Genomic DNA, 27,017 nt, shown 5'->3' on the forward strand with positions numbered 1-27,017 from the left:
TTTTTGAGCAAAGGGGATAGAGCAAGAAGGCCCCGCCCCTCCTCTCGCCGGCCTCCTGCGTTTACGTAATCGTATTTCGAAAACGCCAAGACGTACCTACGGCGTCCCACGAGGAAATGCTACTGCTGCAACTTGTTCCGCCCGCGTGGAAGATGGCGCTTAATGCGTCAACCATCCCTGCTGCCCGGTTCCTTCCTTACGGGGGCGGGGCCCAGAGAGGACTGGTGTTTAGGAAGTGTGTGGTTTAGTTTTCCCCGCCCTTTCTCTCCTCCCTTTGCTCTCACTATATTCGCGGAGGGTGAACGAGCAAAGATCGGAAAAAATTTAAACAGAAGAAGAGTACAAGGCGAGAAACGACCGTGGCGTGAAGCCAGTTCGGGAACGCGACGCTCACGGGGGCGGGGCAGGGGCGGGGCCAGAGCTACGGGGGCGGGGCTGCGGTTGCGGTCCATTTGCCCGCTGCGGCTGCGACGGCGAAGCAGCAGGCGGTGGCTAGTGGGTGAGTGAGAAGCCGGCGTGTAGGTGGCCGTTTGGGCTTCGGTTGCGGGGATCGGGCAAGGGCGGCGGCGGAGGCTCTCCCCAGGGCTCGGCTCCGCGGGTCTTCTCTTTACCCCTTTCTCCCCTGACCGAAAGCGGGCATCGGGTTTTCCAGCCCGGCGACTAGTGGAGTTGCCTGCATCCGGGCCCCGGACTTTCCGGCAGCCGGGGCGCAGAGATAGGGTCATAGGGTTCCGTCTCCTTTTCTGCTTTCCCGCCCGCAGTCCCCGAGCTGGCTCATTCTCGAGGTCCTGGCGTGAGATCCGAAGAGATCGATCCGTCGGATCCCTGTGCCGCGGGCTCCAGGGGAAGGAGCCTCGGGCACCAAGAGGCCTGGCCCAGGGAAGGCCAGAGAGCTGGCGGCGCGCGGCTGCTCCGGACCGAGTCGGGGTCCGAGAGAGGAAGAAGCGGGATGGGGTGGGCTGGGATCAAACTACTGGCTTACAGAATTGTCTCGGTTTCGAGGTTGCTAAGGATTGCTGATGCCCTGGAATTTGATGCAGCAGTTCTAGACTGGGTTTTGCTCCCGTTGTGTGGTTCATGACCTGTTTACTTCTCTTCTCCGAGATTGCACAGACTTAAAGGAAGTGACCATTATGATTTGGGCATCACTTGACTGATGGCATCAGTTTCAGAAAGAAGTGCCGTGATTAACGCGTCTGCTTTGACCACACAGTGTCTGACTGGCCCTGGTGATCTCCACCAGGCTTCTGTATTCAGGAGACTGGGAGGTCATGCACTTGCCCCAGAGAGGTGACCCTTTCCGAAACAATGGAGATTGTTAGGCTTTAGTGAAAACAGTCTGACTGTGGCCAATGGATAAATTCCGATTCAGACTATTCTCATCTTGTGATCCAAAGCAAAGGGGGTCAATCCATCTGTTATTTTAATTTGTACAAAGAGCTTGGCAAATACTGTTATATCTTACTGATGATCTTAGACGTTGGAAAACTTTTAACACGATTCGAACGTCACAGAAGCAGGAATGTAATGTATGGGAAATTAATAGCCTGGAGTCAGAATACTTGAAATACAATGGTGTTATGTGACACAGATAGTATTGCTGGCACCTTGTCAGTCTAGGAAAGCCCTGAATCGTTTGGAAACTAACATCATGATGAATGTACTCTATGAAATAAAAACAAGAGAAGTAGGTGATGGATTGTGCACTAGGCCAGCAGGGGACAATTACATAGGAGCTAAAGGGTTTTTTCCCCCACCTTATAAAGTTAATAAAATAGTGTCATTTTTTTGTTTTTTGTTTTGTTTTGTTTTTTCTGGCTCTGTTAGCAATCCAAATTAATTTTCAGAGAAAGAAAAAACCAAAGACTCCTATTTTTCAAGACTGCCCTTGGGCTCTGTTTTAATTAAGTAATTCTAGGGAGTAGTGGGTTAGCCTGCCTATTTGAGAAACTGGAGCTGTGAGAGATGGTCAGATAGGGCTATGGTGAACTACACCTCTGAGTCTTGGAAAGTGTTGCAAAGTCTTTTTTATCTGACATTACAGGGAGTTTAGTGTCAATAAAATCTGTCCGGGCAGGTCCTATTTTGGAAGTAGGGCTATTTTATTAGGATCCTGCTTCTCTTAGGGCTGTGTGTGTGTGTGTGTGTGCGCGCGCGCACATGCGCGCGCGTTCCGTCACTCAGTTGTGTCTGACACTGTGACCCATGGACTATATAGCCCGCCAGGCTTCTCTCTCCATGGAATTTACCAGACTAGAATACTGGAGTGGGTTGCCATTTCTCCCTGCAGGGTGTCTTTCCAACCCAGGGATTGAACCCAAGTCTCTTGAGTCTCCTGCATTGCCAGACAGATTCTTTAGCACCTCGCCATCTGGGAAGCCCTCTCTTAGGATTGTGAAGTCACTCAGTCATGTTCGACTCTTTGTGACCCCGTGGACTGTAGACTACTAGGCTCTTCCATCCATGGTATTTTCCTGGCAAGGGTATTGGAATGGGTTGCCATTTCCTTCTCCAGGGCATCTTCCCGCCCCAGGGATCGAACCCAGGTCTCCCGCATTGCAGGCAGATGCTTTACAGTCTGAATGACCAAGGAAGCCCCCTCTTTTAGGATTGGGAGGTAATAAACAGAAAGCATGGTTATGAGAAATGTGGGTCTAATGATGGTTGAGTTCTTATTTACAACAGCTGCTGTTGCTGCTGCTAAGTCGCTTCAGTCTTGTCCAACTCTGTGCGACCCCATAGATGGCAGCCCACCAGGCTCCTCTGTCCCTGGGATTCTCCAGGCAAGAACACTGGAGTGGGTTGCCATTTCCTTCTCCAATGCATGAAATTGAAAAGTAAAAGTGAAGTCGCTCAGTCGTGTCTGACTCTTCGCAACGCCATAGACTGCAGCCTACCAGGCTCCTCTCTGCCCATGGGATTTTCCAGGCAAGAGTACTGGAGTGGGGTGCCGAAGGGCCAACCAACTTTCTAAATATCAATCAGAGAAGAGATGACTGATTTTTAGCAGAGGTTTAAAAAAAGCAAAACTTTAAAACTTCCCCTGTGCTAACAGTTGTAACGTGTGGTAATTAATCTTTATGTCTGCATGTGTTGGGTTATTTTCAGCAAGTATATTGGGTACACCCTCTTGAACCCTGTTCTTTGTTTACAGGAGTGTGGCAAGCCACTGTGTCACCCAATTTGGATCCTGGCTTACCTCAAAACTCTTGTTTCATAACTGTCTGGTGTAGCCAGCACTACATGTAAAAAGATATATTGATGAAAGACTCTTGATTTCAAGCCATTTCTGTATATATGGATTTTCTTTGCCAAAGATGATGACTTTAACTGTTAATACATTCATTTTACGGCTCTCTTAACTATACTTCTCTGTGACTTTAATTTCTTCAGTTATTTCTTCTAGTAGGATTTAAAGTTAAACAATTCAACATAATCTTCATCCTTTATTTTCTTTCTGATGATACTAGCAGTAAAATTGAACATAGTTGCTGCTGCTGCTGCTGCTGCTGCCAAGTCGCGTCAGTCTGACTCTGTGCGACCCCATAGACGGCAGCCCACCAGGCTCCCCCATCCCTGGGATTCTCCAGGCAAGAACACTGGAATGGGTTGCCGTTTCCTTCTCCAATGCATGAAAGTGAAAAGTGAAAGGGAAGTCTCTCAGTCGTGTCCGACTCTTAGCGACCCCATGGACTGTAGCCCACCAGGCTCCTCCGTCCATGGGATTTTCCAGGCAAGAGTACTGGAGTAGGTTGCCGTTGCCTTCTCCGTTGAACATAGTTAGTAGCCTATAATAGAACAGTTTTCACAATTAGGTAAAAGGTTGTGCTATAATCTAACCAGATTTTGTTCCAGGGTTCAATTCCACTTAAGAAGTGTCTTTTATTTTCAATACAATGCTGAAATGTTTGAGTGGCAGTATTACCTTTATGATTATTCACCTTTTTTATCCAAAAAGAAAGAACAAAAGAATATGTTACAGTATACTGATATGGGTATGTGTTTACTTAATGCATCTCCTTGGCCTCTAAAGTTTGCTGTTATTAATTATCTTAGCATCATTACATTTTCTATTCATATTATATTCCTGTATTCTGTCATTGTAAAGTATTTAACTTGTATCTGTAACAATGGATTTTTTTTTTTTTTTCCAACTGAGTCATGTGGGCTGCAGGATCTTAGTTCCCTGACCAGGGATTGAACCCACACTCCCTGCATTGGGAGCGTGGTATCCTAACCACTGAACCACCAGGGAAGTCCCAACAGTGGATATTTTAAGCAAGCTATACAACTTATACTTAGTGTAGTCTCTAAAGTCTATTAAATTGAGACAGCACATTTAAAACTGTGAATATTTCCTAAATGAATTTCTAAAATAAAAAATACACAAGAACCGTCTTTGTGTTAAACCATTTCTGCACATACTTACAGTAAGGCATTTTGCCAAACGCTGTATATCCATTCTTGACATCATGATAAAAGTGCTCATACAACACTCTAAAATTAGAGTATTTTATTTTTTGCTTTTCCTTAGTCTCTGAGCTCTCCTGACAAGGTGTAGATAAAGTTCTTTATTTTAAGTAAAATGGTTTACTTTGACATGAATTTAGTTATAGATCAAATGTTATTTCTAAAGCAATCATACAGGCAAAGATAGATGTATCATAGCTCACCTATTAACTACTATCCTTTACCATTATAATGAATAGATTCCACAATTTTAGACTTGCCTAAATGAAATTGTCACTGAATACACATAGGTATTCAATTTTAGTATTAGGCAGGAATGATTCATTTTGCATTCATACCTCATTGAATGTGGTATGAGTGGATTCATTGGTAGATTCATGTGGTAGAGTGATTCATTGGAATGGGTTTAGATGTAAAAATGGCACCCCACTCCAGTACTCTTGCCAGGAGAACCCCATGGACGGAGGAGCCTGGTAGGCTACAGTCCATGGGGTCACAAGGAGTTGGACAAGACTGAGCAACTTCACTTTCACTTTTCACTTTCATGCATTGGAGAAGGCAATGGCACCCCACTCCAGTGTTCTTGCCTGGAGAATCCCAGGGACAGGGGAGCCTGGTGGGCTGCCGTCTGTGGAGTTGCACAGAGTCAGACATGACTGAAGTGACTTGGCAGCAGCAGCAAGATGTCAAAGAGACCTGGATTCTAGTTCGGCTCAGTGACCTTGGGCAGTTCACTCTTCTCTGTTTCTCAGTAGATTGAAAGGGCCTATCCAACCATTTAGTCCTCTACATGTTTTAAATAATTAAAGCTTTTTTATTTCAGCCATTTAGTATAGAAGCTTCTTTGTAATGATAAAATGCCATACTGCTTTCTTGAACAGCATATTAAATATATTTCCTATTAAATAGCATATTAAATATACTTAACCTCATTTTAAACACCTGTATTTGGCTTTAATACCCTTGATGCCCAAAGAATATGTTGAGAATAATCGTGTGCATCATGTTGCCTCATTTTCTCATATGGTTCCAGATTGTTGTGGTCTTATAATCTTTTGTCTTTCTTTTCTCTCCCCCCTCCCACCCCCGACTTCTTAGCAGCTTTTAAGGCTTTCTACTGCCAGGTATGGACTGCCGTAACAAAGTACCACAAACTGGGTGATGTAAAAATGTATCCTGTCTCAATTCTGAAAGCTAGAAGCCCAAAATAAGTGGTTGGCAGAGGCATGCTCCTCTAAATACTCCAGGAAAGACTCTCTCTTTGCCTCTGTTTAGCTTCTGGTAGTTACCAGCACACATACCTTGGCTTGGAGCCACATTACTCCAGTTTATCTTCATCTTCTCATGGCCCTGTTTCTGTCTGCTTGTCTCCAAAGCTTTCTCTCCTTGTCAGGACATCAGCCATTGTATTAGAACCATCCTGATCCAATATCACCTCATCCTAACTTGATTACACTTATTTCTAAATAAGATCACAGGGGGTTAGGACTTGAACATCTATTTGGGGTGGGGAAGGACACAGTTCAGCCCAGAGCAGGGGCCATGGTCTCTAGGTGAGCCCTCCCTTTCCCAATTGGCTTCTCTTTAATTCCTATGGTTCAGGAACCAAATAGCCAATCATATTAGAATTGCAAATAGTCTGGCTATTTAGAAACAGTGAGGTTTAGTATATAATAGTTATAGTATTTATATAATATTTATATAAATACTATAATATTTATTAAAAAATAGGAGGCATGCTTTCACATCTTTTTGACTGGAGAGGAGAAAACCACATATGTCTAAATCATTTAAGAATTTTTTATTTTTACACCTTAGAGTGCACATTTTTGTTTGTTTGTTTTTAATTTTTATTGAAGTATAGTTGATTTACAGTGTTGTGTTTCTGTTGTACAGCACATGCATATATCCACTCTTCACGTTATTTTCCCAGATAGGTCATTGCAGAGTATTGAGAAGAGTTTCCCGTGTTATACAGCAGGTCCTTATTAGTTATCCATTTTAAACAGAGTAGTGTGTATATATCAGTGGGCTTCCCAGGTGGCTCAATGTTAAAGAATCTGCCTACCAACGCAGGAGATGTGAGTTTGATCCCTGGGTTGGGAAGATCCCCTGGAGGAGGAAATGGCATCCCGCTCCAGTATTCTTCCCTGGAGAATCCCATGGACAGAGGAGCCTGGTGGGCTGCAGTCCATGGGATCACAAAGAGACGGACATGACTGAGTATGTGCACGCATGTAGATATCAATACCAACAATTGCGTTTTTGATGGATGACTTAAAAATCACTGAACTTGATCACTGGTTTTGTATGTCATTGTCCAGATATCCCTGGAGCTTTCAGATAATGTGACAGTTGGGATGCAGTGATGTCGACCCTCTGTCCACCACCATCTCCAGCTGTTGCCAAGACAGAGATTGCTTTAAGTGGTGAATCCCCTTTATTAGCAGCGACCTTCGCTTACTGGGACAATATTCTTGGTCCCAGAGTAAGGCACATCTGGGCTCCAAAGACAGAACAGGTACTTCTCAGCGACGGAGAAATAACTTTTCTTGCCAACCATACCCTCAACGGAGAAATCCTTCGAAATGCAGAGAGTGGGGCAATAGACGTGAAGTTCTTTGTCTTATCTGAGAAAGGAGTAATTATTGTTTCATTAATCTTCGACGGAAACTGGAATGGGGATAGAAGCACCTATGGACTATCGATTATACTTCCCCAGACAGAGCTGAGCTTCTACCTCCCACTTCACAGAGTGTGTGTGGATAGATTAACTCACATTATCCGGAAAGGGAGGATATGGATGCACAAGGTGAGTGGGTTTGGAACTTATTAAGCATGCTAACCTAGCCACTGACAGTTTACCTTCCACTACATTTATGTCTGGCTTCCCAGGTGGCTCAGTGGTAAGAATCCGCCTGCCAATGCAAGAGACTGGATTCAATCCTGGTTGGGGAGGATCTCCTGGAGAAGGAAATGGCAACCCACTCCAGTATTCCTGGCAAATTCCATGTTCAGAGGAGCCTCTCAGGCTACAGTCCATGAGGTCACAAAGAATCAGACACAACTGAGTGGGCACGCACGCACACTTATATCTAATTTTTAGAAATTATGTACAGTTAACTTCAAACAGGAGCTATTATCTGCTTCTACCATATTAGGTACAAATCAATCTAGGCTGGTATTTGTGGTCTTTTAACTCTGGAAGGTAGGAGATGATAGCTCCACATTGTAAACAGAAAACCAAAGCTTAGAGAAATTAAGAAACATAAGCTTCAGAGTCTGGATTTGTCTTGCGAAGTATTTGACTCTGAAAGCTTATTTTTGCGTTGCATGACCCTGTCTTTCACTTACTGTGTATAGTATAAGCAGCTTAGGACAATGTTTCATAAGCCTTTGCCCGTATAACCTTTGGCCCCTTTAAGTTCTTTGCCAAGTTCGCACATTTTTAAAATGAAGAAGTTGGACCAAATGGTATTCAGAAAATATTCCTTTCGATTTTGTAACTTGAGCTAGAGGAAATTATTGTTATCACCTAAATCCTATAGTTTAATAAACAGTGATATTTATATTTCCATATACTGTAATTCTGGCACATGAGAAGAACAGATTTCATTCTTTCTGCTTAGTTTCATAGTAACATGGAAATCCACTAAAGCATTACTGATTTTTGTAAGGCTTTTGCCAGATAGTAGGGGAAAGTAATATCTTTTAAAAGAGTTTTTTTTTTTTAAAGTATGTTTGCAGGCGTACCTCCTTAATGCTCACGTTTATAAAAATCATTTAAAATCTAGCTCGGTATTCCCTAGATTGATCTTGATCTTATCCAGTTTGAAAAGTACAAATCATTAGTTTCTTTTGTGAAACTTTGCAGATGTTAGTTACACTGACTGTTTTTCTGTCAAATTATATTTTTAACTGCCAACAAAAAGGGTGTTATTTTATTTCATATTGTCTATGAGAGCATGGATTTGTTGGGTGCTTCCCACCCACCCCTCTTTTTTGGACCCTAAAGTGGAAAGTATTTTCCCATGAACTAAATTACCCAGGAAGATGTCTGCCGTTTAACTGTATTGTGGGAAATAAACAAGTATCTAAAGGTTGTGGTTTATTAATTTTAATGAATTTTCTCTTGCTCAGGAGAGGCAAGAAAATGTCCAGAAAATCGTCTTGGAAGGCACAGAGAGAATGGAAGATCAGGTAAGGCGCAGATTTCTCATCCCCGGACACGGCCAGACCCACCACTAAGGGCTGCGTAAAGCTAAGGGGCGCTTCTGTTAAACTGCCCTGCTGGCTCAGATGGCAAAGAGTCTGCCTGCAATGCAGGAGACCCAGGTTCAATCCCTGGGTTGAGAGGATTCCCTGCAGACATTATTAGTTTGACAGAGCGAGCCTGAACGCAAACAGAACCTTCATGGAGATAAATGGAATAAACTGGATGAAAACTTCCATATCTTAGACCTGAAGAGTTAAATGAACGATAATAAGAACTGAATCTACAAATTAATATTTTGCTACCTTTTTTCCATTTGCGTAGGATAAGTTTTAGACAAGTTGCACATAGTAAAAATTTTAAGTGCTGTATATTATTTTTTTTAAGGTATTGCTTCTTAAGCATTTCTACAGAAGTAGTTGTAGCAGGAGAGTGAGTACCCCTAACATATCTGGGAGTACACACACAGATCTAGACATGATATTTCTTTGAAGTCTCATTTGTAGCTTTAAAACTCTCGCAATTTTTTTTTATTGGAGGATAATTGATTTACAGTCTTGTAGCAGTCTCTGCCGAACAACAACATGAATCAGGCAAAAGTTTATATATATGTATGTATATATATCCTATCCCCACCCCAATGCACCCTTCTAGGTCGTCACAGAGCACCAGGGTAGGCTCCCCGTATTAACGCAGCAGCTTCCCACTACTTACCTATTTTACACACAATAGTGTATGTCTATGTCAATGCTCCTTTCTCAATTTAAACCTCATGCCGTTTACATTTTATTCCGTGATATATCTATTTGTTTTAATATTACAGTTTGCCACTAGTATTCCTTACCTTCTTACCATCCTGGCTTCTCGTGGTATCAAGTCTCCAAGAAAACATGCCATGTTTATCCCATGGCTTTGAACATCCTTGGGGAGCAGGCACCAGGGTTTGAGAAGCATGATTGCAAGGGTATGGCTTCCCTCATGGAAACTAATTACAAAGCCTTTTTTACAACCCAGGGCAGAGATTTTCTGAAGGGAGATCCCCCCACAGAGAAACCGTTCTCTGCTTTTACTCTCATCGCCTCTGGGTCTCTGGCCACCCTCATTGCTCCTCTGGAAACTCCAGTGTAAACAAGCCTTCTCTCTGGTTCTCTTTGGGATGCCTGAGACAAACAGTATTTTAAACAATCGCTTTTTCTAGAAATTTGTCAGGATATAGGAACATAAGGCAAATACAAAATGCTATAAAATGATCTTTACAAAATTTATATGTTTGTACTTTTGTAAATAATATTTACAAAAGTCAGAAGGAAGCATATACGGAGAAAGGTCTAAGACTTAACAAGAAAATATTTCCCTTTACTCACAGAAGCCCGGCTTTCCTTGCTAGGCAGTAAGAAGTGTGCCCAGGACTTTCACCAACCTCTAGATGTACCTTCTGGTTATGGAGGAACTAGTAGAGTTATGTCAACATAATGAAATTTAGAACCCAGTAAAATTCTACGTTTTCTGGGGGTTTTTCAAACCAGAAGTCTGTGCTTATAAAGTTAACAGCTATTAACGTTACAGTTTATTTCTCTTTTAAGCTCTCTTCTTAAAAATGTTATCCTCCCCTTTCTGTGTCAGGAGGAAATTATACTTGGGCTTCCCTGGTGGCTCAGACAGTAAAGAATCCACCTGCAGTGTGGGAAAACTGAGTTCGATCCCTGGGTTGGGAAGATCCCCTGGAGGAGGGCATGACAACCCACTCCAGTATTCTTGCCTAAAGAATCCCCATGGACAGAGGAGCCTGGCAGGCTACAGTCCATGGGGTCACAAAGAGTGGGACACGACTGAGTGACTAAGCACACACATACTTGAATAAACAGGAGGTTTTTAAAGGGGAACTGCTTTCCTGCTGAGAAATTCAAGACATTTTAGAGCCTCTTCTGTGGTCAGCCATCTAGTATTTGTTATTGTTAAGCTTCAGTGAGGATCTCCATTTGCTTATGATGATAAATGTCTGAGATGCTGTGTATAAATAGTATATATGCCTACACCATGGGGTCGAAAAGAGTCGGACACGACTGAGCGACTGGACTGAACTGAAAGGGAAGGTATGTGTTTAGTTGCTCAGTCATGTCCCACTCTTTGTGACCCCATGGACTGTAGCCTGCCAGGCTCCTCTGTCCATGGGGATTCTCCAGGCACGAGAGTGGGTTGCCTTGCCCTCCTGCAGGAGATCTTCCCAACCCAGGGATCAAACCCAGGTCTCCCGCATTGCAGGAGAGTTTTTTACCGTCTAAGCCACAAGGGAAGCCCAAGAAGACTCGAGTGGGTAGCCTGTCCCTTCTCCAGGGCATAATCCCAACCCAGGAATTGAACCGGGGTCTCCTGCATTGCAGGTGGATTCTCTCAAGGGAGCCCCAAAGGGACGGTATTCTCCCATAATTATCCTTTCTGAAAAGGAGTTGCCTGATAATTGAGTTCTTGCAAATCCCACATCATGTGGTTGCAGTGACTTTATTTTGAGCAATAAATACTGTTTGATGATGATATATAGTCTAAAACAAGTTTAATCATGCTAGTTTTAGTTGCTTGTAGCTGTCATATGGTAAAATTGTTTTACAAGGAAGCAAATTTAACACAACTTCAATCATTAGTCTTTGAATTCCATGTATTGATAGTTGTAATTATAAACTGACATTTAAAAAATTAAAAAGCAAAAACAATGAAGGTTTTGTATTCATAGGTTACTACAGGATCAAATTTTTTTTAATAATAAAACATCCTGAGAGATACAAGGGGGCCTATGCCTTAGGATACCATTTCCAGAGGCAGCATCACATTTAAATTCTAAAGCAACTTAACATGATATGGGGCTCTGAAAACTAAGTTAAGTCACTGAAGAAAAGGACTGGTCCTAGGAATGCAGAGTTTCTACTTCAAATATGCATGTAAGGAGTTTGAGTTCAGTTTAGTTGCTCAGTCATGTCTGACTCTTTGCGACCCCACGGACTGCAGCATGCCATCCAGCACTAACTCCCAGAGCTTGCTCAAACTCATGTCCATCGAGTCGGTGATGCCATCCAACCATCTCATCCTCTGTCGTCCCCTTTTCCTCCTGCCTTCAATCTTTCCCAGCATGAGGATCTTTTCCAGTGAGTCATCTCTTCATATCAGTTGGCCAAAGCATTGGAGTTTCAGCTTCAACATCAGTCCTTCCAATGAATATTCAGGACTGATTTCCTTTAGGATGGGCTGGTTGGATCTCCTTGCAGTCCAAGGAGCTCTCAAGAGTCTTCTCCAACACCACAGGTCAAAAGCATCAGTTCTTTGACGCTCAGCTTTCTTTATAGTCTAACTCTCACCTCCGTACATGACTACTGGAAAAACCATAGCTTTGACTAGACCAACCTTTGTGTGCAAAGTGATGTCTCTGCTTTTTAATATGTTGTTAGGTTGGTCATAACTTTTCTTCCAAGGAACAAGCATCTTTTAATTTCATGGCTGCAGTCACCATCTGCAGTGATTTGGAAGCCCAAGAAAATAAAGTCTGTCACTATTTCCATTGTTTCCCCATCTGTTTACCATGAAGTGATGGGACCGGATGCCATGATCTTAGTTTTCTGAATGTTGAGTTTTAAGCCAACTTTTTCACTCTCTTTCACTTTCATCAAGAGGTTCTTTAGTTCTTCTTCGCTTTCTGCCATAAGGATGGTGTTATTTCTGTATCTGAAGTTATTGATATTTCTCCCGGCAATCTTGATTCAAGCTTGTGCTTCATCCAGCCCGTCATTTTGCATGATGTACTCTGCATATAAGTTAAATAAGCAGGGTGACAATATACAGTCTTGATGTACTCCTTTCCTGAGTTGGAACCAGTCTGCTGTTCCATGTACAGTTCTAACTGTTGCTTCTTGACCCACATACAAATTTCTCAGGAGGCAGGTCAGGTGGTCTGATATTCCTGTCTCTTTGAGACTTACCACAGTTTGTTGTGATCCACACAGTCAGAGGCTTTGGCATGGTCAGTGAAGCAGAAGTAGATATTTTTCTGGAACTCTCTTGCTTTTTCTATGATCCAATGGATGGTGGCCATTTGATCTCTGGTTCCTCTGCCTTTTCTAAATCCAGCTTGAACATCTGGCAGTTCATGGTTCATGTACTGTTGAAGCCTGGCTTGGAGAATGTTGTGAGCATTGCTTTGCTAGCATGTGAGATGCGTAATTGTGCAATAGTTTGAACATTCTTTGGCATTGCATTTCTTTGGGATTGGAATGAAAACTGACCTTTTCTAGTCCTGTGGCCACTGCTGAGTTTTCCAAAGTTGCTCGCATATCGAGTGCAGCACTCACAGCATCATCTTTTAGGAGTTGAAGTAGCTCAACTGGAACTCCATCACCATGGGAAAGACTAGATACCTCTTCAAGAAAATTAGAGATACCAAGGGAACATTTCATGCAAAGATGGCCACAATAAACAGAACAGTATGGACCTAATAGAAGCAAAAGATATTAAGAAGAGGCAAACTGTACAAAAAAGATCTTCATGTTGAAGATCTTTTTAGTTCTTCTGTGTATTCTTGCCACCTCTTCTTAATATCTTCTGCTTCTATTAGGTCCATACTGTTCTGTTTATTGTGGCCATCTTTGCATGAAATGTTCCCTTGGTATCTCTAATTTTCTTGAAGAGGTATCTAGTCTTTCCCATTCTCTTGTTGTCCTCTATTTCTTTGCATTGATCACTTAGGAAAGTCTTCTTATCTCTCCTTGCTATTCCTTGGAATGCTGCATTCAAATGGGTATATCTTTCCTTTTCTCCGTTGCCTTTTGCTTTTCTTATCTCAGCTATTTGTAAGGCCTCGTCAGACAACCATTTTGCCTTTTTGCATTTCTTTTTCTTGAGGATGGTCTTGATCACTGCCTCCCTGTACAGTGTCACGAACCTCCATCCATAGTTCTTCAGGCACTCTGTCTATCAGATCTAATCTCTTGAATCTATTTGTTATTTCCACTGTATAATCGTAAGGGATTTGATTTAGGTCATATCTGAATAGTCTAGTGGTTTTCCCTACTTTCTTCAATTCAATGTAAGGAGTTTAAATATTGGAGAAGGCAATGGCACCCCACTCCAGTACTCTTGCCTGGAAAATCCCGTGGACGGAGGAGCTGGCAGGCTGCAGTCCATGAGGTCACTAAGAATCGGACACGACTGAGCGACTTCACTTTGACTTTTCACTTTCATGCATTGGAGAAGGAAATGGTAACCCACTCCAGTATTCTTGCCTGGAGAATCCCAGGGATGGCGGAGCCTGGTGGGCTGCCTTCTATGGGGTCACACAGAGTCGGACACGACTGAAACAACTTAGCAGCAGCAGCAGCAGCAGTTTAAATATAATCATTTCCTGAAATGTGAATGAGGGGATAAGTTTTGTTCTTAGATTGATCTTAATACGTGATTTTAAAAACATGTTTAGCTAAAAATTGATAGACATATGACAGTTTCATCTGCCTCTTTAAAAGTCTGTGATTTCAGCATGGGCCACACATGTTGGGGAGTCACAGTGGCCATGAATGCATGCAGGAGCCACCCATACTTGAGGCGCTTCACACGTGCGGTGTTCTCTATTGAGTTTTCAACTTCCTTCTATAAACTGCAGATTTTAAAACTACATTTTTGAAATGTAAGCAGTCGTAGTATTACCTTGAAAGAACACTAAAGGAAACTTGTCGTCTTTGTTGATTCTTAAAAATACATGCTACGACTTTGATTTGGGTAGATTATACCTTATTATGAATATAGAGATTGAGTATTGACTCAAGCTTTACTACTGAGTTTTCTACTGAGAATTTTAAAGCCTTTTTACGCTTGTCTTTCCCCATTTTTAATATAAAATGCATCAATGACCTTTGATTATTTCTCACAATAAAATTGCAGAGGAGATTCTTTTTAAATTTGGTGTGGTGATTTAATTATTGTGTGTAAATGATAAACCAATGATTCCATTCTGACTAAAGAAAATCATTCCTGGAAGAATGAAAAGGAGTTTTAAATAGCATATAAATCTTATAGAAATAGAAAGGTTTCAGAGTAGACACTGTTTGAGGCTGTGTTTGAATGTGTGCGCTCAGTTGCTCAGTCATATCCGACTCTTTGCGACCCCATGGACTGTAGCCCACCAGGCTCCTCTGTCCATGGAATTTTCCAGGCAGGAATACTGGAAGGGGTTGTTATTTCCTCCTCCAGTGTTTGAATAAATTATCAAGTATTTATGTGTTAAAGGGTGTTATTCTCTGCTTTCAGTTTTTGATTTGTTATCGCCAACTTCATCCTATAGTTTGTGATTTTCTTCACCTCATTTTACTCTTTTATGCAGGGTCAGAGTATTATTCCAATGCTTACTGGAGAAGTCATTCCTGTAATGGAACTGCTTTCATCTATGAAATCGCACAGTGTTCCAGAAGAAATAGATGTAAGTTCTCAGTTGTCATGTTAAATCGGAGCAATGGTACCGTTTATTAATTCCCCTAAGTTATATTACTACTACATATATTAGTAATGTTCTAATTTTAGTAGTACAAATTTTTATCATACATATCATTCATATGAATTATGAGCCACTTTAACAAACACATTTAAAATTCTGAATTTAATGACCAAGCAGAGACCTTTTGGTTAGTAATAGCAGTTATGATAAATTTAGTTAAATTCTCCACTCTTGTATTTCCTAGAAGTATGATAATTTCAGACCTTAGAGAGTCAATCAGTGTTCAGTGCAGTACTTCTTGTAACAAAGCAGTGTACAGATCATAGCTCTAGTGGACGTTCCCCTATCTTCACTAGTGTGATTTCCTTAATCACCCATTTGTTGAGGACATTAGGAATTACACACTATAGATGTGAAGAGAAATCTTCAGGCAACTAATTTAGCAGCTTCCTGACTTTGTAATTAAGATTTGTTTCCTGATTGTGACAGCTCAGAAGAGGAAGTAGCTCTTGTAAAAATGGTTACTTAACCTGTCTCCCCAGCTTTCACATCACTTGTTCTGCAAGTTTATATTGGTGACACAGATTGTTTTATGGGGATTTGTGATGCTCAGAAATGAGGGCAATGTGTCTCATTGAACCTAGACTTCAGAAAACTTATGTATTAAAATTGTTATTTCAGCGTTTTGTTAACAGCCAGAATATTCTTTTTTTCCTTTTGGTGCGTTTTAGATAGCTGACACAGTTCTCAATGATGATGATATTGGTGACAGTTGCCATGAAGGCTTTCTTCTCAAGTAAGAATTTTGTTTCTTTTCATAAAAGCTGGATGAAGCAGATGCAGATTTTATGCTCACCTGTGACAAGATTGGGAAGGAAGAAAATAATAAGAGAATGCCTAACTAGATTATTCTAGGGTCAGCAATGCATGATTGAATTATTGCTTAGCTTTGTGTTGCTTCTTTACTTGTTATTTACCTATGATACATTTGATGTGACTCTTCTTAATATTTAAAGAAGCTGAGTTTCCCATAGTGTTTAGATAAGAATTCTTAGAGCCTTGTCTGGTTCTGGTTTCTTGTTTTTCTTCTCATGAAAGCTGAAACAAAGAACCCTTTCTAATTAAGTTGTGTTATAGATGGACGCACTTAGGCCTAGGAAAGACAATTTTCGTATTTGTACTGATGCTTTCCTTGTTACAGTAGATTTTAGAACGTGGGCTCTAAAATCAGGCTTCCTGGCTCACTGCTGTGTGACCCTGAGCAAGCTGCAGGAGCTCTCCATGCCTGCATTTCCTCATCTGTAAGATGGGATAATATTACCTACTTCATAGGAGTGTTGTAAGATTCAGTGAGATGAATCGTATTAGGCATTTAAAACAGTGCATGGCACATATGGGCACATAATAATAGCAAATAGCTAACATTGTCTGTTTATTTATTCTAAGAAAAATGATAATAACAATGGCCAGTGTTTATTGAGTGCCTGCATATTAGTCCCCAAGTGCTCTGCCTGCATTTATAAGCTCATCTTCTACTTGAGTGTTTCTTTACAATTACAGATTATCATGAAATTTTGTTTTAAAAAATGAGGAATGAAAGGATAAAGTACTTGCTTTTATGTCTACAAGTCTTCTCCTTTAGGTTCATGATGGGGTCTTAAAGATATGTGTTTAACCTCAAAGCCTTACATGGCTTGAATCAGAAGCTCTTTAGTCCTGATTCTGCTCAGTGTCAGCCATTCATGAGGTTATTTTTAGCCCCATTTGACTTTAAACAAACCACTTTAACCTCTTTGTACCTCAATTTCTTCCACTGTAAAACTGTGATATTTTACTAACTGCATTGTTTTAAGGTTCAGATAGAATCTGTGAAAGTCAAGTGGTGGAAAATGCAGAGTACTATAGAAATAAAAGATGGCATTATGATCAGAACTTTGATGTTCATCATTTAAAGCTATTTAGAGTTTTTTGAAGTTCACTTGCCTTTTTTTTTTAGTTTGTGAAATTATTTTACAGTCAACATTTTTTTAATCTTTCTTTTTCAATTCACAGCGCTATCAGCTCACACCTGCAAACTTGTGGCTGCTCTGTTGTAGTAGGTAGCAGTGCAGAGAAAGTAAATAAGGTAATTTATTTTGTAATCCAGCAAATAATCTGATTTTTTAATGCTGCTAACATATGTGGATTGTAATTTAAAGGTTAGGTTGCAGTCAAGATGATCTTATAATTTTAGGAGGCAATGTAATCTGACCAAATTACTGGGACACCTTATGGCAAAAATAAGTTTAAACTATCTGAAATGGAAGTCATTTATCAATTTCATCATGATAATTTATAAATACTAGTCTCAGTATTGTATAAATGGTTTTGAGAATATTTTAAAATCAGATGTTTTTAAAAATACTTGTCTTCTATTTCCTGATGTTATCGTTAATGTATATGAAGATGGCCATGTTCTTTTGGTACTAATTCCAAGGAAACGGAATCTCATCATTCATCGTGATTTCATTACCTTGCTTTTCCCTCTAAATCTTTTCCTTTTAGGAACCTATTGCTACTAAGTGGTCATTGGAGGTTGTATGGCAACATTTGTGACCACCTCCTTCAGTGCTGTATGAGTTAAAAAAGAATTCATGAACCTTTCCAAGCATTAGGTAGTAAACTAAGGGATTTTGTACTTTTCTTCACTGATCACTAATTAGAAAGAGATAAGTATATGTATCTTATCAATTTAAGCAAACCTGATTTTTCAGGTTTTACACAAGAAGTATGTTAGGAATGATTATTTGCTTGACAAATAATTTCATTATTTTTTTCCTGTGATAAGCTTCCCTGTAGACTTACCCAACCCTTGATTTACCAAGATTATATTTCTGGTATAACCATTTATGACAGATTAACTTACCTGTTATTATATCTAGTGGCTTATTATTATTTCTGCTGCCCCAAAAGGTAGCTTTCAGTTCATGTCCTGCAGAGCTTTCAGATTCCTTAAGACCTTCCCAGTTGCTTCTTGGGGAGAAAAAGCCTCAGTGGTTGGGGTTCTGTATTTTGCATTTTTCTTATCTACCATCGTCTTTTAGCTTAATAGCTTCTCTTTTATCTTTTTAATTTGAGGGGAAAAAGGTTGCCACCATTAATTTAAAAACCACTATTTTAATATAAAAATTCTGAATGTAACCTGAATTCTGAGATAGTTACATGGCTTTTTATTTTTTCCTAATAGATCTATCACCAAATCTTGTCAGAATGATAGGTTTCTAAACTCTAACTTTTAAACAGAAGATATAATTCTGCCTAATTTAACTGCATTTAGTTTTATCATCCAAATTATTGCTGGGTGGATATATAATCAATAATTATATTAGGTCATTATTTCCTCATATAAGATTAGGAATAAGGTTTCCATGGTAAAATAAGTTTGAGAAAGTCTGCTTATTGTATCAGTCACCTAGAGAGTCATAGTGTGTATTCAAATGGTAATGGTTTTGAGATACCATACAGTTAACTTTACTAACATTTTCCAAGCTTATTTGGCCACAGAATACTTAGGTTAAGCAACAACTGTTATATCCCACAGACTATTCCAGGTTACTGAGAAATACTTATTTTTCAGAATAGGTTTTATTGAAAGTAACACCTGAAATTTCTATTCAGGTCTCTTTCCTAAGCAAACTGGCCTTTTTATCCATATTTTAATGCTAAAATATTTTCATTTTACAGATAGTAAGAACATTATGCCTTTTTCTGACTCCAGCAGAGAGAAAATGCTCCAGATTGTGTGAAGCAGAATCATCATTTAAATATGAGTCAGGGCTCTTTGTACAAGGCCTACTAAAGGTACAGTTTCCATTTATCACAAGTGACACAAACTTTTTTAAAATCATCTTTGAGATTCTTTATAAATATATGTTGAACATTAGCATTTAACGTGTCTCGTGTTTGTATGGTAAGGAGCTTGACTTCCTTTTCACAGGTCTGAGGATGGAGTGAATATCTTATAAATTTATAGTTTGTATCAGGAAAACATCACAGAATAGCTTTCTTGGTGTTTCTGTTTGGTTTCCCACACCTATCTGGTCTCAGGATCTTTTTTTTTTTTTGATATGTGCTTGAATCAGTGTACACAACTAAAATGGGACTATTTCTTATTTACTGAACAGATTTGAATTCTTGTTACCATTTGATGTTTTATGTACCACATTCATTTACTGAAAAGGAAATGTTAAGCTGCTTCCTGTCTTGACAAATTGTATAGGATTTGACCAGCTTCTATTTATCAGTGTGTATGTATATATAAGAAAAAATTTATTTTATACTTTTTCTTTATTTACTTGAGTCTGCTTTTCAAGGAGCAAAACAGATAAATATAAATTAACAATTATTTTCATTAATTATGGGGAATCCTTATTCACTTTATTGAATTCATTATTGATGTTTTGATTATCATCAGAGATATGAAGAAGTAGATTTCCTAATGATTGTCTGAGTCTTTCAGAGTGATTGCTTTCTTGAGGATGTAGGCATAGTAAAATGAAAGAAAAAAATACTAAAAATTGTTGCAAGTAAAAATTATATTCAGCTTTTACATTTTCAATAATATGCTTGCTCTGAGCTCAGAATAATATTGTTTAAATACAGAAACTACTTGAGAAACTCATTTTTTATTTGATATGTACAGATCTGAAAATTAGAACTTCTCCTATCAAAGGCATAATGAGGTACTTAGTACTTTAATTTCCTCAGCATCATCTCACTTAATGTATAATTTTATCCCTTAAAGGAACCTATACCAAATGCATAGCAGAGAATTTGAAACTATAATTTAATGAAAACATGTTTCTTAAGAATTTTCCATGCAAGTTTAAATTGTATAGCCTTTTAGAGCATACTTTGATATTATAACAGTAGGTACTTGTTATATGGCAACTGACTACCCAACTGACTGTACCTGGAAAGAAGTATACTTACTATAAAAATGAATATTCAACTGATACTTAACAGAACATGAATAACCAAGAATATAAAAACTCACTTGTAATCTCATAATCCATTGACTAGCCCCTATTAATATTTGGCTTATATCTTTCTGGTCTTTTTCTTCCTCTGTAATTTTTTCATATCTTTCCCTTCCCCCAGCCCAGAAAATTAGATTATACTCTTCATGTTTTAAGCTCCTTTTTTCATAATATATTATGAACATCTTTCAGTATCAACACATAAACATTGGCAACTTAATTTTTAGCAGCTAAACAATAAACGACTTTCATTTCTTTAAATGAATAAATATGTATTTCTCTTTTTGGACGCTCAGAGTGTTTCTGGTGTTTTACTGTTTAATCCAGTGCTGTAGCACACACGCCACTCAAACGTGACACACAACCATGATTCATTTTCTGGGATAAATTTCTAGAGCTGAGTTTGCTAAGTTAAAGCCAATTTTTTAAATTAAAAGATAATCTTCATATCTTTCAGTGTAAAAGACGGTTTTCTTTTCATTCTGACAGGATTCAACTGGAAGCTTTGTGCTTCCCTTCCGGCAAGTCATGTACGCGCCCTACCCCACCACACACATAGATGTGGACGTCAATACCGTCAAGCAGATGCCACCCTGTCACGAACACATTTATAATCAGCGTAGATACATGCGATCAGAGCTGGCAGCGTTCTGGCGAGCCACTTCAGAAGAAGATGTAGCTCAGGATACCTTCATCTACACAGATGAAAGCTTTACCCCGGACTTGTACGTCGTGCCCTGCTTTCTGATGTTGTCATTAAGCAGCATTAGGAAACTGTCTTTTATGAGTAGAAACAAACAATTCAGTGTTTAAAAGGGAAGACATATTAATTATGCTAGAAGAAATCTGTGGTGAATCAAGCATTGTTTTTCTTAAATGTCTATTTTTTTTAGTATGATTGTGTTTGCCATAAGTTAGATTAGTCCTTAAAAATAAGTACTTAAGTACTTAATTAACAGATATACATTGAGCCCCTAGTTACAAGGTGCTAAGGTTTGTTGTTGTTCAGTGGCCAAGTCGTGTCCGACTCTTTGCCACCCCATGGACTGCAGCACGCCAGGCCTCCCCTGTCCTTCACCATCTCCTGGAGTTCACCCAAGTTCACGCCCATTGAATCAGTGATGTTAAGGTTAATAGTGGCCAACCAGACAGCCCCAGACCCAGGTCCTTCCATTGCTTATAGACTAGTGTGTAAAGGTCATTAAGAAGCTTATTTATTAACTAAACCAAAGAGGGAATGGTATCTTTTTTTTTCCCTTGACATATAAATATAAAATACAGCAAAACTGTGAAAATACAGTAATAGAGCATCCTTTTATATTCTCTTGTGTTGTGTTCATTTCTTACCATAAGGTATGATCGGTAAATTAACAGAAAAAGTAATGATAATAAAATGTTGAATGTGGACCCAATTAAGAAAAAAAAAGAAATCTGAACTGTAAAACACTTAGTGTTCTGAAATCAGGAAAATAAATTGTCATATACTCTCATGGTTCTCTGTACCCGGCATATAGAATGTGCTCAGTAAATGTTGACTAGTAAATAATCCAGGTTTTAGTGGATAAGGCAGCAGTAAAATTGGAGCAAGAAACCCTATCCTGTGTCTTACAGAAAAATTTTGAGCTGAGGCAACAGACTTGTGAAGCGCCACTAGTCAGACAGCAGGTGTTGCCCACAAGCATAGCAAAGGAACACCATGTCCCAGGAATCCCCAGTCTCATGTGTCTCTAGGTACGGAAAGATGGCTTCATTAAGAACCAGCTTTTCCTGGCTGTCCATTGTTTCTGGTTTTTTGGTAGGTTGCTGGAGAGCTCTTTGAGGGGAATTTAGTGAACTTTATCTAAAGTTCTGGAATTTTTTTTTAGAGGAGATACATGTATGGTTTTAATATGTCTTACTCATTTTAGCCAGTTATGTTGGCTTCGCTGATTTGACAAACTGTGATGAGCCACCTATTCTTGTTTTCCTGATCATAACAAATAATGTCATGAACTTTTAAAATTTGTTTTCAGCTGTTAAGTAAATTTCCTAAACATAACATTATCCAAAGATAATATTTTCAGACTCTAGATTGATGTATTATTAACTTTTATGTTTTATGGACATATTTTACTTTTTAGTTTAAGCAATATTACTTATTTTTAAGATATTTTTAATTTTAACTCTTAAAAATAATTCCACTCACTACCTAAACATGAAAAATCAGTCACTGAAAATACTCTTTTTATGAAACTTTGCTTCATCTAATTCCCTTTTGACCAAGACAATCAAATTATAAAGCAGATATGTTCAGAACACTAGACTTAAATAGCTAAATTCTCTCTCCAAAGCCAGAAAGTGGGTGCTGTCAGTTCCCACTGGCCACCAGTTGAACAGCCAGTAATTGTGAAATGCTGATTTTTTTTTCCCCGTTTTCTGAGTTTCCTTCTTCTGTAGTTGGGAACACCCATTCCCTAAAACTAGGAAGTTTTAGGTACTTTGCTATTTACATCTGCACACACATCTCTTTCCTTGGTACTTCGATCAGGTATATGATGATCCCGACTATTTTCTTTCTTTTTAGTTAAAAATTGTTTACCTTAGTAAATGTTATGTTACCCTCTGACTTGAGTATAGCCTAGTATCCCAGTAAATTCCTTGGAGAAGGCAAGGAGAGGGAAGGAAGAAGAGAAAGACCAAAAGGGGTTGAGACCTGGGAAATAGACAGTCTTTTTAAAGTGCCTATAATATCTTACGGAGAAGGCAATGGCACCCCACTCCAGTACTCTTGCCTGGAAAATCCCGTGGACGGAGGAGCCTGGTAGGCTGCAGTCCATGGGGTCTCGAAGAGTCGGACACGACTGAGCGACTTCACTTTCACTTTTCACTTTCATGCATTGGAGAAGGAAATGGCAACCCACTCGTGTTCTTGCCTGGAGAATCCCAGGGACGGGGGAGCCTGGTGGGCTGCCGTCTCTGGGGTCGCACAGAGTCGGACACAACTGAAGCGACTTAGCAGCATAATATCTTAAGTTGTATGGTAGATGAACATTATCTCAAGTGTGAATTAGAACTTAATTTTGACTCTGCTCATTGCCGATGTAGCTAACGTTTTCTTAGGTAGCTGATTCATGTTACTCACCAGAGGATGGACTTGTGGATGCAAACCCAGTGGGCAAGACATTGGAGATAATCATCTGTGTGTGTTCCTTATTCCCACTTGAATGTTTCCTAACATTCATCCTCTTTTTTTTTCTTCCAAAACTGCTTATTAGGAGTTATTAGTACATGAAGTTAACCTTTTATTTTGTTTGGGTTTTTGATAGTAGTGGCGTATATTTATGTTTGTTGCTGTTTTATGTTTTTGCGATGACAGGAATTGGTAGTTGCATTTACCAACTGCCTAAGGCTCTCAATATTCTTTATAAGGTGAAGTATTAAAATACATTGATAGATACGTACATACCTTTCCTGGGACTGCTTATACTATTAAAAAGAAAATAATCACATTGTGGCCTGACAGACTCCAGTAATAGATAAATGTATACTTGAGTTAAAATGAGTGTATTAATCTATTTTATTGTATTTCCAAATCTATTTATTGTATTTTATTGTATTTATTTATGTAATTCTTATAAATATGTTTATAATCCCATTTCGAATAATTCAGTTTGGCTGGCATGAGAGGTTGTGGAAAACAGCTTTGTATAAGCCATGTCAACATTTGGTCTGTTTTCTTCGTAGGAATATTTTTCAAGATGTCTTACATAGAGACACTCTTGTGAAAGCCTTCCTGGATCAGGTAAGTATTAAACCTGAGATTGTCAGAGTGAATGATATGACATGTGTTCTGTTCCAGTATATCCCACAATGCCTGTAGAATTAGCTCCTTTTGTAGTTTTATCTCTGGTTTTTCTAAAGTGTCAAAATTATTTTTCTGCTGAATTATTTGTGGAAAGTAGTTTGTATGTTAACAATTGAAGATGCAGCATCCCCCAGTTCAAATAATAACTTCTAAGCACTAATTTATAACCCAAGGATGTTCTCTTTTAGTGAAGGGAAGTTTTGTACAAATGTTGTATATTTGCCTTAATTAAGCAAAAAATGTCTTTAAGACTTACTTAGATGATAGCGTCCTTACTGTCTCATTTCTTTGTAAAAGATCTATATTTTAAAGAAAATTTTAGATTATATGGGTCTTATTTCTTAAAATAGAGGGACTTTGTTATGATATCACTCTAGGGATCAGGCCAGGAAACAGTTGTCATGGATGTAGCTTTGAAATAATATAATCCTGAGGTTAACTAGAAATTTTGGATCCAGGTCTGTGTGATCTGTGACATGTTGCAAAGTTCAGGGATAATTCAAAGTCATGTAATTCCATGCTTCTCAAGCATAAATAAAATTGTTCTACCACTACCCATGCACCCCCCACCCCTCAAAATAGAAAAATATGAATATCTCAAAACCATAGTGAAAGCACAGTTCAACCTCTAGGAGCTCCAGTTTTATTTGAAGATATGGGCAGAGCTAAGTAACACAACCAGAAGTAACCTATATCATGATTTTTAATAACAAAATAAATATGACTGTAGTCTAAGGTAGAAGGACAATTTTGAGTCCATTCTTAAAAGAGGAATCAGAACTGTCAGGCCGTTCCAGTATGTCCATCCCCTCCTGTCCACCAGGATGTATCCATCCATGGAGACCATTAGGGAGGGCTGCTCAAACGTGGGTTACCTGCCAGGCACTGTCAGCAGAAACATGCTGTGGATAAGCAGAACGGGAGCAAATTATTTATGAGCATGCTTCATTTTCCTGCAGGTCTTTCATTTGAAACCCGGTCTGTCTCTCAGGAGTACTTTCCTTGCACAGTTTCTGCTCGTCCTTCACAGAAAAGCCTTGACGCTAATAAAATATATAGAAGATGATACGTAAGTCAGACTCCTCCATGGAAGAAAAACCTTCATTAATTGCTTTCATTTTGAACCCTTTGGACCTCTTCTATCTTATAATTTCTCTTGTATCATTATTTGTAGGCAGAAGGGGAAAAAGCCCTTTAAATCGCTTCGGAACCTGAAGATAGACCTTGATTTAACAGCAGAGGGCGATCTTAACATTATAATGGCTCTGGCTGAGAAAATTAAGCCAGGCCTCCACTCCTTTATCTTTGGAAGACCTTTCTATACCAGTGTCCAAGAACGAGATGTTCTAATGACGTTTTAAATGTGTAACCTGTTAAGAATGTTTCGTCACAATCATAATTGCTGCTAACGTAGGTTGGTGATGTTGGGAAAGGAGACTCCCTCCAGTCATGCTCTAGAGCCCTACTTAGCAACGGCAGTTAGTTAGTTACACTACAGTTGTCACAAAAAGTTTGTAAGGGGATGTCAGGTGCACGGTTACAATAAATGCACCTTTTCCTGGATGTGCTGTCTTCGGAGACAGACTTATTATGTTTACAATTATAATAAATAGTATTGCTGTCTTTTAAAGATGTAGGATATAAACTTGACCACAACTGCTGTTTTTTGAAACTTACATGGTTTACAAGTATCAAAGTGATATCTGAGTTAGCTTTCACAGGCATAAGACTAGTTGACTTTCCATCTCTTGATGTTCCTTGGTATGTGGGGTTACTGAACTACTTTTACAATCAGCTACAAACCAGAGCATTTAGATTCTTTCAGCTCCACAGAAGGAAGGTAGCTTGAACATAGATTAAGTTTTAGAAAGAAAATATTGATCAAGCATACGTGTTGTTGAAATCAGTTATAAGATCCTACTTTGCAGACGTACTCCTCAGGATTCAGTCTGGGTAGAAACATCAGGCACTGTGTATAGTCCTGATGATGGTGAATCACAGTCAGGGTGTTTTTTTTCTGTTTGTTTGTTGAGCTCTGTCACAGAAAATACAGAGAATTGGATTTTAATGTTTCCATAGTTATTGCCAACTTTTCCAGTTACTTTTCATTATTTTTGAGCCAAACTGAAATGTGTACCTCCTGTGCCTTTTTTTTTCCCCTTGGAAAATGTAATCACTTGGAAGAAGTTCAGATTTCCCTAGTCACTCATTTTTATCTTGTTTTCCTCTTGTATAGTCTTGCTCTGATTTAGTAATCATTATAACTCAGATTATTAAATGGAATAGAAAAATACTCACTAGTAAGATTTCTTTTCAAGACTGCGAATAATACCGTCTTCCTTACATTTCTGCCCATGTTTTGGAGTTGTTGCCATGTCTCTTTGCCTTCATCATACAAGGACTAGCAGGAGAAACTTTACTGACCTGCTGTTTTACTAGGTGCTACTTTGGCAGAACTAAGTGGTCAATTTCTTTTGTTTCCTTCCTGTGTTTGGACCATTGTGCTAGCTATAATATACCCAATTAACCTAATTCTGTGCTGAAACAGCATTGACAAGACAATATACGCAATCATAAAATACATTTTTATTTAAACTGTGAAAGTAACATAAAAGGGAAAGATATGTATAAGAAAGGGAGAAAAGTGGTAGAGCCCCTCCATCCTTGCCCACCGAATTTAACCAGAACCAACATAGGTCCTACCAGCCTTTCACATCACTAATAGGAAAGGTGTAGACATCTTGATTTTTAGACACACACTCAACCAGATGAGGGATGCTATGGCTCAGTCATGAAACAGTGTACAGATACCACCTTATTGAACCCCGTATTCAGTGCTATTTACTTGCTAGATTATTTAAGTGCTAATTATTTTCTTTTGCTCATTTATTGTACTATTGTTTGGGATGCAAGTTGTACAGTGAAATAAGTTATTAAAGCATGTGTGCACATTGTTATATGTCTTTGCTCCTAGATGGAGAATTTTGAATAAAATGTCGGAAATTT

General features: G+C 39.1%; 1 protein-coding gene across 1 annotated transcript; it reads left to right on the top strand.

Moving 5' to 3' along the window:
* The first annotated feature begins 421 nt into the window (after positions 1–421).
* Positions 422–27,017, top strand: C9orf72 (C9orf72-SMCR8 complex subunit). The gene is made up of 11 exons (XM_019965855.2): positions 422–499; positions 6,795–7,282; positions 8,611–8,670; positions 15,039–15,134; positions 15,881–15,945; positions 17,202–17,274; positions 18,873–18,989; positions 20,657–20,892; positions 23,891–23,948; positions 24,971–25,080; positions 25,186–27,017. Exons 2-11 carry the CDS (start codon positions 6,839–6,841, stop codon positions 25,370–25,372), a joined length of 1,446 nt encoding a protein of 481 aa, XP_019821414.1. The 5' UTR covers positions 422–499; positions 6,795–6,838; the 3' UTR covers positions 25,373–27,017.

This window comes from Bos indicus, chromosome 8 (assembly GCF_029378745.1).
Source record: "Bos indicus isolate NIAB-ARS_2022 breed Sahiwal x Tharparkar chromosome 8, NIAB-ARS_B.indTharparkar_mat_pri_1.0, whole genome shotgun sequence".
Lineage (NCBI taxonomy): Eukaryota > Metazoa > Chordata > Mammalia > Artiodactyla > Bovidae > Bos > Bos indicus.

Bases quoted from the DNA above. Each gene is read 5' to 3' on its own strand.
- C9orf72 (XM_019965855.2), top strand. From the start codon at position 6,839: ATGTCGACCCTCTGTCCACCACCATCTCCAGCTGTTGCCAAGACAGAG. The intron at 8,671-15,038 runs GTAAGGCGCAGA...TCTTTTATGCAG, and splicing joins CAGAGAGAATGGAAGATCAG to GGTCAGAGTATTATTCCAAT. The intron at 20,893-23,890 runs GTACGTCGTGCC...TTTTCTTCGTAG, and splicing joins GAAAGCTTTACCCCGGACTT to GAATATTTTTCAAGATGTCT.